The sequence below is a fragment of the Caretta caretta genome, chromosome 7 (assembly GCF_965140235.1).
Source record: "Caretta caretta isolate rCarCar2 chromosome 7, rCarCar1.hap1, whole genome shotgun sequence".
Taxonomy (NCBI): domain Eukaryota; kingdom Metazoa; phylum Chordata; order Testudines; family Cheloniidae; genus Caretta; species Caretta caretta.
The window spans coordinates 103,430,219-103,445,404 of NC_134212.1; the positions used below are offsets into that span (position 1 = coordinate 103,430,219).

Here is a 15,186-nt window from a genome sequence, read left to right on the forward strand (position 1 = left end):
TCAAGATGCACTAGCATTAATTTAGAACAGGTGAGTCTCCCCCACACCTACACCCAATTATAAAAAGATTGTACAGGAATTCCCCATTTTCAATATAGGAAATCTCTCTCAAACCAGTAAGATCTTTCAAAACAAAAGAAGTTTTTTAGGACTTGCTATATTTAGCGGCAGTCAGATTAATACAGCAGCACCTAGAATTAATTTCAGTCAACACAAATACCCACTACTTAGAATTTAGTGAGACACATTCTTGAAGTTTTACTTCAAAAGAATTTAACATACCCCAAAAGAAAAACAACAAAAAGGAATAGAAAACCAAAAGTTAAGGAAATCGGAGAGGCCTACCACAGAATTCAATATGTAATTCCTTTGGTTACTTTTAGACATGCAGAAGGCTATGCAAATGAAAGGAGCTCAAAGTTCATTTCTGAATACAAATATGTATTTCTAAACATTTTTATTTTAAAAAGGCAAAAATCAAGACTATAAATCTTTAATTCTGGTTAAGTACTATTATAAAATAACCCCCCACCGATTTTTTTTTTAAATGCAACATTATAGGCAATAGTTCAGCTGTTCCCTTTTTTGTTTTGGAATATCTGCTGTCAACAGACATTTGATGCTCAATTCAAGTCAACAAGACGACAAAATTGCATTGCAGAAAGCAAGATTACTCCATCTTTCTCAGACAAAGGCTGAAAATCACAATGCTATCACTTTGCAAGATGCAATTGCATTTTATGAGTAATTCTGTATTTAACAGAACATGAAGCTAACATTAGCGTAACAGATCAACTAGATTTTAAGTTTTATAAAAGTTCTTAGTTGACTTTTTAACAAAGTTCTAATACACAAATGAATCTTTACAAATATTTGTTACAAGAGAAAATGAAATTGTAACTATGGGACTAGAACACTTACCTTTTTAGATTTTTTTCTTAATGTGTAACCTCTGTACCAGCCTAGAATAAAGTTATGAAAAGTTTATTAACACACTGCAACAGAATCTCCTTTGCAGTTGGATAATATCTTAGCTTTCTTTCTGTCCACAAAGATTTTCTCATTGTAGCTGAATTTCAAATCTCCATAAAACTGATAGCTTAATGTTCATCTTTACTTAAATCAGTTTTGGTTAAACTGGTATTTCCGGAATCAAGCTAAGCCATTTTGCACGAACATTAGAAGTTTGCACTAGTTTAACTAGTTTGCTTTAAAATTGATTTAGCTAAACAAACCAACGCTAATTCTTTCATTTAGATCAGTCCTTTGTCATCACATCAGGGAACAGCAGCATGCAATTTAGGATGCTATTCACACACCACTAACAATAAATAGGTGAAGACCTAGATGAAGCAGATATTTTGTGAACAAACTACTGGCTGAAATGTGTTTTCATAAAGCATCTGAACAACTTCAAGCAAACAATCAGAAAAATCAAAGTGCATGAATTATTCATGAACTGAAAAAAGGGTTACATGTGTTTGTTAAATTATTCAAAGGGTGCCCCTTGAGCACCCTGCTGGGGCATTGGTGCAGTAGAGTGTCAGAAGGAAGAGTCCCACCTACTGTTAGTTAAACCATGGACTCAGCAAGACAGAAACTACAGAGCAGCATATTAACAATAACTGCTCAGAGGTCCAACAGCAACGCAAAATACAAAACCTGTGATGACAAGTTCTGTAATGACTGAATGGATATTTAAATGGTGATGCTTTGGGGGATTTGTGTTTTATCTTTCAAAAGTAAAATGTATGTTGGTTCTCCAGAGTTCTCAATGTTAAGGGGCCTGAAGGCCTAGTTCAATGCCAGCCAGCAAGGAATCTAGCATTCCAGCTTTTCCCCCGACAATTCTATTGTAGTGCAATCATTCCAATCCAGTAAGACATTTCTCACACTCACAGAGGCAGGTGGCATGCCAGGAAAATATGGAGGTAATCTCTCATTTATTGTGCCCCCAGTTCACTACACATCTGCAAGCAATCAGCATTACAGCTTTTATTGTTTCTGAGACCATTCTGTTTCTTTGTGACCGTTTAATTAAAAAATCCCACAATACAGGCATTCACTCCCAAAGAAGGTGCTGTGCCAGGCAGATCAGCAGGCATCTCTCGTGCACACTATCCCCAATTCAGTACAAACTGGCTTGCAAACCTGCTTTATGACTATTCTGTATTTCAGTTTGTGTCCATATTGGTTCTCTCGCACGCTCTCACTACTGCCTTAGAGAACCCAGAGTAAAATGGTGCTGCTCTCCACAGTTTTATAAAGACAGTGGAGTTCAGCAAAAGATTTTCTTTGGATTTGGTACAAATCTACCTCACGGACTGTTCCAATAAGTCAGGGAGCTCATGCTTGCATAGCAGCCTGTCTGCAAGTACTAGGCACAGTTGTTCCACTTCTAAACCTACCTTCCCCACAGTTTAACACATGGAAGATAGAAGGGTAGAGAAACAGACCACCACCACCAGTCAATCCCCCTCCCCAGTCATTCATGTAAGAGCCTGAAGGCTCTGCATGGGAGCATGAAGGGAAGGAACAGAAATGAGGAAATACTTTTTCTACCTTGCAGAGAGATTCAGAGGAGCTTCAAAATTCAGACACATATTAGCCTGGGGCAGAAATTAGAATGAAGAAACAGCATGCTAGAAGAAAACTCAGTGCCCTCCCCTTTCTCACCAGTTTGCAGAAGATGTTGACTTCTCACTGAAGTATTGCCTCCTACTCCCCTCTCTCATAATGTCTGTGGCTAGTAAGTGTCACACTCTAGCTATTTGGGGTCTACTAATATTTCCTAACCCTACGGGGTGGGTTTGTGAAGGGGGGAGGGCAGAAGGGAGAAGAGAAATGGGATATATTAGATGAAAAGTATAGTACAGAGATGTACCATAAGCATCTTTCCACTCTGGCTAGCAGGCTTAGACCGCAGACTACTAGGTGTTGGGGGAAGAGACCAGGACATGACTACTCAGTTCTGGTATGTGACTGTTAAAATGATTTGTACAGCCCATAGCACAATGTGGTTCTGGTCCATGACTAGGGGGTCCTCTGCACAATGGTAATGATACAAATAAGAATTACATGAAATGTTTGCTTATACAAACAACTATGGAAATATTTGCTTCTCCAGAATATTAAAGATTGAAGCAACACTCCTGGTATCACATTGATTTTATATTTATGTTATATACACACACTCTGGGTCAGATCCTGGCTTCCCACTCCATCCCCTTTCCATTGGCAGAGAATTGTCAAAGCACCAAGCGTGGGCAAGAATGCATCGGTGATTCAGAGATGGCTTCGCAACCCATTCCTAGCAGGCTGTGCTCTGGCAATTCTCAAGCATGCTGTGCTCTGACAAGTCTGAGCCAATGGAATAGCTCCTAGAGCCTGCTGAAGTGGGGACAAGTTTGAACAGTCCTGATGCTGTTCTAACTTGCACCAGGGCCAAAATGGGTCCCAGCTGTTACCAGAACTAAAGTGGAGAGAGGAAGGGAACGTGGCAGAAAACCACCAACGTACCCACCCCCAGTTGCGGAGAGTGTAGATGAGTAACTGATTTGTGGAGCCCTTTGTTTTCAGTTTTTATTTTATTTAATTTTTCCTGGAATTTTATCTGTGTTTATTACTAAAACAACAAAAATAGGTGAAAATCGGTGGAAAAAACCATTAATTTTTTCTGGGTAAATATCAGGGTTTACTTTGGTGGACAGAAGGACAGGAGGAAAAAGTATTCAGTAGATTAATGCTTTCATGAATGGAATTCAATGGGGTTTGCTGCAAAATTAAAACAGAACTGAAAACACAATGCCACCTCTGAGTTTAATAAAACAATCTCTCTCTAATCCCCAAGTAAAACTTTTCATTTGAACAAACAGTTGATTGTTGTAGACTTAGAACTATTAGCCTATATTTACATTTAATAATTGGACCACACCGTTTGCAGCGCATACACTCAACTTCATCCTTTTCTCCTGTTTTTTTTCTTAACTTTTGAATACTTCCTTGTGTTCTGAAACATATTCGGATACATATTTTTGTTTTCTTCCAATTTTAGTGTGTCAGATCTTTAAACAGTTATCTGCTAACAGCTTGAAATGTGTACATGGTGAGCATGAAATTCATCAGTATGTTCGGATGCGCATGCACATCAGAGCTTGCCATTGTGCCTGCTAGTTTATTGCACGTATATTCCAGACTAATACGTAGCCTTACTTCAACAGTCAGCTTTGCATATACATACAGACTAATGTATTATCGTAATACATAGATCTCATGCAACGTATTGTATTTTCCTAATAAAACAAAATAATTTTTATATATTTGAATGATACAAAAGTAGAATGAAAATGGGAGAAAATTGGTTTAAACTGAAAACGAAGGATAAGTGCAGGGTCCTGCACTTAGGACGGAAGAACCCAATGCACAGCTACAGACTAGGGACCGAATGGCTAGGCAGCAGTTCTGCGGAAAAGGACCTAGGGGTGACAGTGGACGAGAAGCTGGATATGAGTCAGCAGTGTGCCCTTGTTGCCAAGAAGGCCAATGGCATTTTGGGATGTATAAGTAGGGGCATAGCGAGCAGATCGAGGGACGTGATCGTTCCCCTCTATTCGACATTGGTGAGGCCTCATCTGGAGTACTGTGTCCAGTTTTGGGCCCCACACTTCAAGAAGGATGTGGATAAATTGGAGAGAGTCCAGCGAAGGGCAACAAAAATGATTAGGGGTCTGGAACACATGAGTTATGAGGAGAGGCTGAGGGAGCTGGGATTGTTTAGCCTGCAGAAGAGAAGAATGAGGGGGGATTTGATAGCTGCTTTCAACTACCTGAAAGGGGGTTCCAAAGAGGATGGCTCTAGACTGTTCTCAATGGTAGCAGATGACAGAAGGAGGAGTAATGGTCTCAAGTTGCAGTGGGGGAGGTTTAGATTGGATATTAGGAAAAACTTTTTCACTAAGAGGGTGGTGAAACACTGGAATGCGTTACCTAGGGAGGTGGTAGAATCTCCTTCCTTAGAGGCTTTTAAGGTCAGGCTTGACAAAGCCCTGGCTGGGATGATTTAACTGGGAATTGGTCCTGCTTCGAGCAGGGGGTTGGACTAGATGACCTTCTGGGGTCCCTTCCAACCCTGATATTCTATGATTCTATGAAGGGACTTACTGATCTGTTAACTCTTCCAGGCCTTATTTAGGCAAAGAACTATTCCTAAACAACAGGATTTGTTTACTACAGTTCACAGTCTATTTGGAAGTGCTCAGTAGAGGGTGACATGGTGTAGAGGTGAGTGCAAACAAGCAATATAGTTCAAAGGTGTATTGAAGTAGAACTAGGGTTGCCAACTAGGATGGTCCTGGAGTCTCAGGAATTAAAGATTAACCTTTAATTCAAGATTTTGCCATGTGGTGAAACCTCCGGGAATACATCCAACCAAAACTGGCAACCCTAAGTAGAATGTAAGATACTCCTGTGACCTGAAATGCATACCAGAATCTCCTTTTCCAAACAGAGCAGTGGGTAGATAATTCACTGGCCAGATTTTTATCTAGGCAGCCTTAATTTGTGCCCCTTTACCTGTATGCAGGATAATCTTTAATTACTTGATCAGATGCTATTGTTTTCCACAAGACCCCTGCCTCATTAAGTGCACAGGAAGGACTTGCTCAGGGGAATGAATCCAGGTTCTGTAGTAAAGGAGATTGTTGTCTATAGGACCCCTGCTTCATTTGTTACAGAACTTTTAAGATATGTAGTGAATGAGGCAGATGATTGTAGGAAGGGAAAGGATGGTCTCATGGATAACGCAATTTAATGCTGCCCTGGATAACTTGATTTGATCTCTACTTCTGCCACCGAGTTCTCATGTGATGCTGGGCAAGTCACATAAACCGAACATTTCACAGAGGGGTCACTAACTCTGTATTCCTCATTTTCAGGTCCTTGTAATCTCAAATTGAGCATCCTAAGTAAGTGGACACTTTTGACCATGCTATCTTTGTGCCTCAACTCCTGTTCTGTAAAATGGGGATAATACCGTCCTCTCACCTCACAGGACTGTTGTCAATATTAATATTTGTGAAACACACTGATGCTATAGTGATGAGCACCAGATAAAAATTCATAAGGAAATTAAGAATTCTGTCTCCAGAGCAGGGATTGATTAGTATAAAACATGGGGCCACATGCTGACTGATGGTAAAACAGAATATTTAATGGCTGCCCATTTAGTGATCATTGTCCATCCTGAGCTCTGAATGAGGCAGGGATTCTATGGAAAAAAATAGCATATGATCGTGTAATTTAAGACTAATATTGCATACGCAAAGGGCCAGATTAAGCTTGCACTGGCAACATAAACTCAGGCATTTCCTAACTTTTGAGTGCTTGATTTTGTAACCTTAATATTTTTAATGTAGTTTAGTGTGCAATTAAATTTAATTTAAGATGATACTTTATTCAATTTAGAAATCTGGTTTGTTTTTTCTCTAAAGCAGTGATGGCAAATATATTTACCCTCAAGTGGCTAAATGAAGACCATACTAGAGAAATTACAAAATTTCTTCAATGGACCCCTTTATTGGCAGTTTGTTTTAGGCAAATATCAGTAATGGAAAAACTGGCCCAAGCCTCAAATCATTCCCGAGGTGACCTGGATTTTGAAAATCTTTTAATTATGTTGTGAACTATGCCTAAACTTTTTAGAATGTCCCATGACCAATGTTGTGAGATTTAATTTATTTTGAGGTGGGCATCCAAAAGAATCCCAAGTGAGAAAAACCTAATGTGCGCACACACTATATTTCACTAACCCACTCTGCAGAACATTAAATGATACACAATCCCAGTACTGTACTTTGTCCTAAACAGTGCCTTCTCTTTGTTACACAGTCATCTAAATGAAGCAGGATAAACATCCCCTAAAAACTTGAAATGGCCATCACCATTACAGGTGAACATGAGGCAAGGCCCGCAACTCAGATTAAACTGATTAAGAGCTTTGTTTTGAAAAGCTGATATTCCAGTTGAATCCTGAAAAAGAAAATGCAGGTACTGTAACATGGGATTTAAGAAAATACTTCTAAAGCTAGAATAAGGAGACATGAAAATATCCTGTATCTACTACCAGGATGTCCCTTTTATAGGGTTGCCTTCCAGAATTTTACAACAACAACATACTCAATGAAAAAGATATCAGGAATAAATTCCTCGAAATAATTGGTTTTGGAATTCCTCCCTCACCTAAACCAGTTCCTTTTGGGGCCTAAATAACCTTTGGAAAATATTAGGTTATGAAAGTTAAAGGATTTTTACACATTTCTTTTCAACAGTCATTGGATTTACTGGATAATTTCCACTGGCCATTTGTTTGGTTTGCCCATTACACCTGAGTGAGATTAGGTTAACAGGACTAGAACCAGATAAAATATAGATTAGAAAAGTGTCAGCTATTTTGTTCTAGGAAATCTTTCTTCAAACTACAGCCCTTCCTTTTCTCTTGTACCAGAAAAAATTCATGTAATTGCAAAGGTTTGCTTTTTTTTATTATTCCATTAACACTCTAAATTACAAATGTGGGAGGGAATTTTCTAGTTGAAAAAATGTCACTATGCTTCTGCCTAAATAAGAAAGCATTAAACTTGACTTTTGTAATTTCAGAAGATTAGTTATTCCCTCTGATTATTTTTAAAATTTAGTCTAGTACACTCTTGAAGAGCATGGCTTCCTTGAAGGGAAGAGAAATTAACTTCAATTTTGATGGTGAATTTGTGTTTCATGCTCTAAACCACAGAGCTTTTCTAAAAATTATAGCAGGATACATGCTGTTTGCAGCAAACTTAATAGCCTTGAGAGGATGCACATAGAAAATTAAGTGTAGGTTGACTTGAAGACATATTTTTTTTGCATTCCAAAGGAACATTTATATCTTGCTATAAACTACTTATCCAAGAACAAAATTCATTTTAAGCGATAAAGAAAAAGTCAAATATTATTTAAAATGTAGTTGGGAAAAGTTGTTAACATTTTAAATACTGTACAGGAACAAAAAGCAACCCTAGCAATCCACCCTAATATAGCCTAGCAAATTGATTTAAATTAGATATATACAAAGGTTTTATCTGACAAGTGGCTAATATAAAATAGCATTCATCAGTTCTGTCCTTCACGTTAGCTTTTTATAACGTCTCTATCTGACTAGTAAGCCCATTTTATCTTCCCTCCTCCCTTTCCCTAGACTATTGAGTGGAAAGCGTTGCACAGATAAAACTCCAAAACAGATGGATGATCATCTTATTGTGGTGGAGAACAGAGACAAAGATAAGTCAGGTTTCAGAGTAACAGCCGTGTTAGTCTGTATTCACAAAAAGAAAAGGAGGACTAGTGGCACCTTAGAGACTAACCAATTTATTTGAGCATAAGCTTTCGTGAGCTACAGCTCACTTCATCGGATGCATTCCGTGCTGTAGCTCACGAAAGCTTATGCTCAAATAAATTCGTTAGTCTCTAAGGTGCCACAAGTACTCCTTTTCTTTTTAAAGATAAGCCAGTTTTAGAGCTACTTGTCCAAACCTCAGATTCAAAATTAGGATACTTGTAAATGTTTGCTGATGGCTGTTGAAATGAACTCTTCCTGGCAAGTTATTTACTATAAAAAATTAATTAATTTTTCACAGTAGGAAAGATACAGTATGATTTTGTCAGCCCTGGTCTGGAAAGGAAACAGAGGAAAAATATTCCAAAGCATGGACCAGTAGACAGGAAAATGGCAACATTCACAACTTGTTTAACAATGTTAGACATGTCTTCTTCTCTGTACTTTCTAGATGAAATCACATGAGACAGAGGTAGAATCTTCCGTCCCATAGTGAATACCCAGTGATCAATCTTGTGGCAATGAGAATGTGGTTAAATAGAAAAAGCGGCTGTTTTGTCAGATCAATGAAAAGCAAATCAAGGGAGGCTTCATCTTAAAACAACAACAACAAAAATCTAGTCCTTAAATGGTTAATGTATCTGGTCATGAGAAAGATTTGCTTCTGATAGAGCAAATTTGGCCATGGAGCCCCCACTACCTCCACAAAACCTTGTTTACAAATGGGATCATTGCAACTCAAAATGAAGCATATTAATGGTAGTAAATGGGATTATAATTTCTTGTGCTTGCTCCAAGTTCTTCATTTGACTATCCTCAGCACCTTCACCCACCATATCAAAGGAGAAGAGGAAGAAATGCTGGACATGGTTTTAAAACACGGGTGGGAAACTTTTTGGCCCGAGGGCCACATCTGGGTATGGAAATTGTATCGCGAGCCATGAATGCTCACAAAATTGGGAGCTGGGGTGCGGGAGGGCTCCGGCTAAGGGCGCGGGCTCTGGGGTGGGGCTAGGGATGAGGATGAGAAGTTGGGGATGCAAGAGGGTACTCCGCTCTCAGATCGAGGGGTTCAGAGGGTGGGAGGAGGATCAGGGCTCGGGCAGGGGTTGGAGGGCGGGAGGGGGTCAGGTTCTGGGCAGTGCTTACCTCAAGCAGCTCCCAGAAACAGCGGCATGTCCTCCTTCCAGTTCCTACGCGGAGGTGCGGCCAGGCGGCTCTGCGCGCTGTCCTGTCCGCAGGCACCGCCTCTGCAGCTCCCGGCCAATGGGAGCTGCGGGAGCAGCACTTGGGGCGAGGGCAGTGTGCAGAGCCCCCTGGCTCCCCCTATGCGTAGGAGCCAGAGTGGGGATATATCGTTGCTTCTGAGAGACGTGTGGAGTGGGGCAAGACCAAGCTAGAGCGGGGCAAGCCCCAGACCCCCACTTCCCGGCAGGAGCTTGAGGGTCAGATTAAAATGTGCGGAGGGCCACATCTGGCCATAATTTGCCTACCTCTGTTTTAAAACAAGGTCTGTAAGCAACTGCATAGCTATTTTGTGTGCAATTACTGATTTGTATTCAAATGACCAGTTCCTTTGGCATGCACAATTATCTGATTTGCATATGCCATTATGGTAACTCTGCAGGACTAACAAAACAAAAACTTCAGACCAACAAATTGTAAAGCATATCCTGGCTCACATGATCAAAATATAGTACGGACTGAGGCATATGAGGATGATAGTGATCCTCCAATGGATGACTGCAAAGTGTCATTACAGATGGTGCAACTGAACCCTTTTAATTATTTTTTCCCTCCCTTGCTCTGCATCTGTATTGCTAGATTGAAAAGGATCATGGAGACAGAAGCTGGAGAAAGAATGCAAGCACGTATATTAGAAAACAGAAAAATAAAACCCAAGCCTAGGAAAGCCCTTAAGCATATACTTAAGTGCGGCCTAGACACCCAAATGGCTGACACCTTATGAATGTATATAGTATTTTATTATAATAATAAATTAGATATAGAGGGATCCATGCAATAATGTTTATTAAGGGTGCAAACTTCAAGACAGCAACAGCAAGTTGTAACATTCACATGTTCTAAGGGGGGGTAGGAGTGGGGCCCCAAGGAGTTAAGTACACAAGATATTAATGTTTTTAAGCATACAGTAGGATTCCAGAATAGTGTAATTTAGTCTGGAGGATTAGTCAAAAAAAAAAAAAAAAAAGACACCAGACAGAAATAGCAAACCACTACACATCTACCTTTACGTGTGCTATTTATTAAGAGTTTAGGAGCACCTAGTGCAGAGATGAAAAAAAAGCTGCCCATGCAGGTCATCACAGAATTCAAAAAGGACTATTATATAAAGGCATTTGTAGAACACTTAAACGGGATACCATTACTCTTGTGCAACTGACATCAATGTCTTTTTTTTTTAAGATTATGCTTGGTAGTGACAGTAAAAATAACTCTCAGAAAAAGGTCAGGAAACCAAAACTTTTGCATTGTTTCTCTCTGTTCCTGACAGCAATAAACACATTAAATTAGATGGTTTTATTTCTACTGTCATAATAAAGCAGCAATGAAGTTTGAGATTAGGCAACAGTTTAAGACAAAATCACTAATTCATTTAGTTAAGAAATTTGTGCACAAACCTGGGAAGCAAAACATGCACCCAGATAGTCAAAGAATTTTTCTGACACGCTGCAAGGAAACCGACAGGAGACAGGTTAATTATAGGATGCCAGTGATTTAACAAGTTTCTGTTTAGGGTATCTGGGAAACAAGATTAGTGCAAATGCTGAGAAAGTCTAGAAAGGTACAGTCTGCATATTGTTTTAAAGGAGTGGCCAGCAGATCAAACAGGTGGAAATACTACCTGGAAGTGGCTGCTCCTTCCAAGGAAAGAACTAAGGATTATAGCCTCCCAATATAGAGGATGAGTAATGATCAAGCATGGCAGAAAGCATATCAGCCTTTGGAGGAACCTTATTTTATTTGAACTTCTTTTTAAATAAACCCAGCCAGCACTGTTGAGGCCTAATAACCATTAGAGTGTGTGTGAAGTTCATTCCATTAGCCGGTCTAGGGAAAAGTGAGTCATCTGCATTGTCCCATTTCATTTGAAGCATGCAGGGGGTTCAAAAAGTATAAAATTGTACAGTTATGATAGACAGATATTATCTGTGTCACAGGCAAGCTTTAAACATGCTGTCCAAGCATCAGTGTTGCTCACATATTAGGAAAATGCACCCGTTTTCATGGAAATCATAGCATCAGAGAACTGGAAGGGACCACAAGAGGCCATCTAGCCCAGTCCCCTGCACTCAAGGCAGGACTAAGTATTATCTAGACCATCCCTCACAGGTGTTTGTCCAACCTGCTCTTAAAAATCCCCAATGATGGAGATTCCACCACCTTCCTAGGCAATTTACTCCAGTGCTTAACCACTCTAACAGTTAGGAAGTTTTTCCTAATATCCAACCTAAACAGCCCTTGCTGCAATTTAAGCCCATTGCTTCTTGTCCTATCCTCAGAAGTTTAGAACAATAATTTTTCTCCCTCCTCCTTGTAACAACCTTTTATGTATTTGAAAAAAGCGTTATGTCCCCTCTTAGTCTTCTCTTCTGCAGACTAAAAAAAACCCAGTTTTTTCAATCTTCCCTCATAGGTCATGTATTTTAGACCTTTAATCATTTTTGTTTCTCTTCTCTGGACTTTCTCCAATCTGTCCACATCTTTCCTGAAATGTGGTGCCCAGAACTGGACACAATACTCCTACTGAGGCCTAATCAGCACAGAGTAGAGCAGAAGAATTACTTCTCATGTTTTGCTAACAATACTCCTGCTAATACATCCCAGAATATTTGCCTTTTTTTGCAACAGCATTACACTGTTGACTCATTTAGCTTGTGATCCACTAGGACCCCCAGATCCCTTCCCGCAGTACTCCTTCCTAGGCAGTCTTTCCCGTTCTGTATGTGTGCAACTGATTGTTCCTTCCTAAGTGGAGTACTTTGCATTTGTCCTCATTGAATTTCATCCTATGTACTTCAGACCATTTCTCCAGTTTGTCCAGATCATTTTGTATTTTAATTCTATCCTCCAAAGCACTTCCAACCCCTCCCAGCTTGGTATCGTCCACAAAACTTTATAAGTGTACTCTCTATGTCATTATCTAAATCACTGATGAAGACATTGAACAGAAGCACACCCAGAACCGATCCCTGCAGGACCCTACTCGTTACGCCCTTCCAGCATGACTGTGAACCACTGAGAACTACTCTCTGGGAAGGATTTTCCAACCAGTTATGAACCACCTTATAGTAGCTCCATCTAAGTTGTACTTCCCTAGTTTGTTTATGAGAAAGTCAGGCTAGACAGTATCAAAAGCTTTACTAAGAAGTCAAGATATACCACATCTACCGCTTCCCCCCCCATCCACAATGCTTGTTACCCTGTCAAAGAAAGCTATCAGGTTGGTTTGACACAATTTGTTCTTGACAAATCCATGCTGCCTGTTACTTATCACCTTATTATCTTCTAGGTGATGGAAATGGATCGCTTAATTATTTGCTCCATTATCTTTCCGGGTACAGAAGTTAAGCTAACTGGTCTGTAATTCCCTGGGTTGTCCTTATTTCCCTTTTTATCGATGGGCATTATGTGTTATAATTATGTCTAATTGTACAGCATTCAAATATTCCTGTTTACATGTGTATTTAAAAGAAATATATAATAAAACTGCAAATATTTAAAGTACAGAGTATGCAGATTAATTTTCAGTGGACAAATTTCCTCTGCAGCTTTGACAGTATCAGGGGTCATTTACTGCTAGTGCAAACTGAATTCATTAACAAATTGCTAGCTAATGAAAAGTTAGTATATTTATTGTTTTTGTTAACCAAATTAAGGTTAGTTGATCTAATTAGCAACTTTCCTATTTTAGTAGATCTACGTAATAAAAATCACGTTGAATCCAATTTCTAAAACCAACTTACCGCCAGTATTAATCTTTCTTTCCTAACAGATTCTTTGGCAGTGACAAGCAGAAATTTTAAACCCATGTACAAAGGCAAATCACATATCCAAAATGCAGAAAGTTATCCTATTACTGTGATGATTTCTAATTTTCTAACACAAAAGCCATCTAGATCACTGCTTCTCTTCTAAGCCACATCATACAACTGACTGAATGAATGAGAAATCAAGGATACGTGACCCCAAAAAAGAGGGTTGTACTTAACCATTACTATTTGATCACTCAGCAGCAGCAAAACTAACTAAGAATTTTCCCTCATTCTCAAATTAAATATTTTTCACGATAAATTACTATTTTATGGGAATCAGGGAGAAGTACTAATTGAAATTTATGTTGTATGCAATATTGCTACTGCTTCTCATCAAAATAAATAAAACGCGGTATATTACTTTTTAAATGTTGACTGAATAAGTAGCATAGTAGCAAATGTATCTTTTACAAAGAGATATGAATAATTTAGAGGGCAAATAATTTTCAAATTGAAATTAACACCATTAAGAAGCAAACAGGTCTTGTGCATTATCTGAGGATATCTAGAGAAAGTCTATCATTTTGCTAACCACTCAACAGATGTTACCATTGATCCATACAAATTGAAGGTACGAGAACATTTATCTTGCATAGAAAGAGAAATTGTGCATTCAGAAAAAGGTATTAATTAGGTATTTTATCACCTGCCTGTTCATTTACATGTAGTGCTTGTTAATTCTGTCCCCAATGCAATATTTTATTAGTCAGGAAAAAACAGTAGTCCACCGTCTGCTAAAACAGAATATGTTAAAATCACACACACAAGAGCAGTGTGACTGTATGAACAATGGTTCTGAATCAAATAAAGGTTTTACTTACCTTCATATGTTTCTAATATATGTACGGTGTCACCTATTTGTAAGGAAAGTTCATCTGCTCCCCTTGCATCATAATTATAGAAAGCTAGAAAGAGAGAATACTGTTATTAGCACACAGAAAAACAGCATAATTTTCAAGCTACTGATTTTTACTTCTACAAGGAATTTTCCTCCAGGGCAGATTGGAAGAGGCCCTGGAGGTTTTTCGCCTTCCTCTGTAGCATGGGTCACGGGTCACTTGCTGGAGGATTCTCTGCTCCTTGAAGTCTTTAAACTACGATTTGAGGACTTCAGTAGCACAGATATAGGTGTGAGGTTTTTTGCAGGAGTGGTGGGTGAAATTCTGTGGCCTGCGTTCTGCAGGAGGTCAGACTAGATGATCATAATGGTCCCTTCTGACCTAAATATCTATGAATCTATGAAAGTGACTTTACACCACAGTCAGCCTCTTGACCCAATATTTTATACTGGCTTTATATATCTTCAGTACTATTCTAATCTACTACTTCTTCAAATCATAAGACAGGCCGAAAAAAAAAAGCCACAAGTCATCTTTGTAGAACTGTAACATTTCACCCAGTTTCTAACATCACAAATTCGAAACATCACAAATATTTTTGCAATTATGTCTCAGATTTGTTATTTGAAGCAATACATTACTGTAAATATAATTTCCGATTTGCTTTTTTTCATAAAAATATGTACATCCTAACAAAATATGTAAAATACTTTGTGTTAGCCTCATGAGGTTTTGTAATTATGGTAACTACCATATATACTCGATCATAAGCTGGTTCGTTTATAAACCGACACCCCCCCCCAAGATGGATAAGTAAAAATGGTAAAAACTTTCATAAGCCGACCCTATATTTCAGGGGTTGGCAAACTTCGGCTCCTGGCCCATCACGATAAGCCGCTGGTGGGTCAGGACATTTTGTTTA

The 15,186-nt window shown here is 39.0% G+C and overlaps 1 protein-coding gene across 2 annotated transcripts in view; it reads right to left on the reverse strand.

Moving 5' to 3' along the window:
* DOCK1 (dedicator of cytokinesis 1) overlaps positions 1 to 15,186 on the reverse strand; it is a 563,486-nt gene that overhangs the window by 504,574 nt on the left and 43,726 nt on the right. For both annotated transcript variants that reach the window (XM_048857028.2, XM_048857026.2), the window contains exons 2-3: positions 14,247 to 14,330; positions 922 to 962 (exon numbers count right to left, since the gene is read on the reverse strand). In XM_048857028.2, the coding sequence (XP_048712985.1) occupies positions 922 to 962; positions 14,247 to 14,330 (125 nt within the window). The remainder of the gene's footprint in view (positions 1 to 921; positions 963 to 14,246; positions 14,331 to 15,186) is intronic.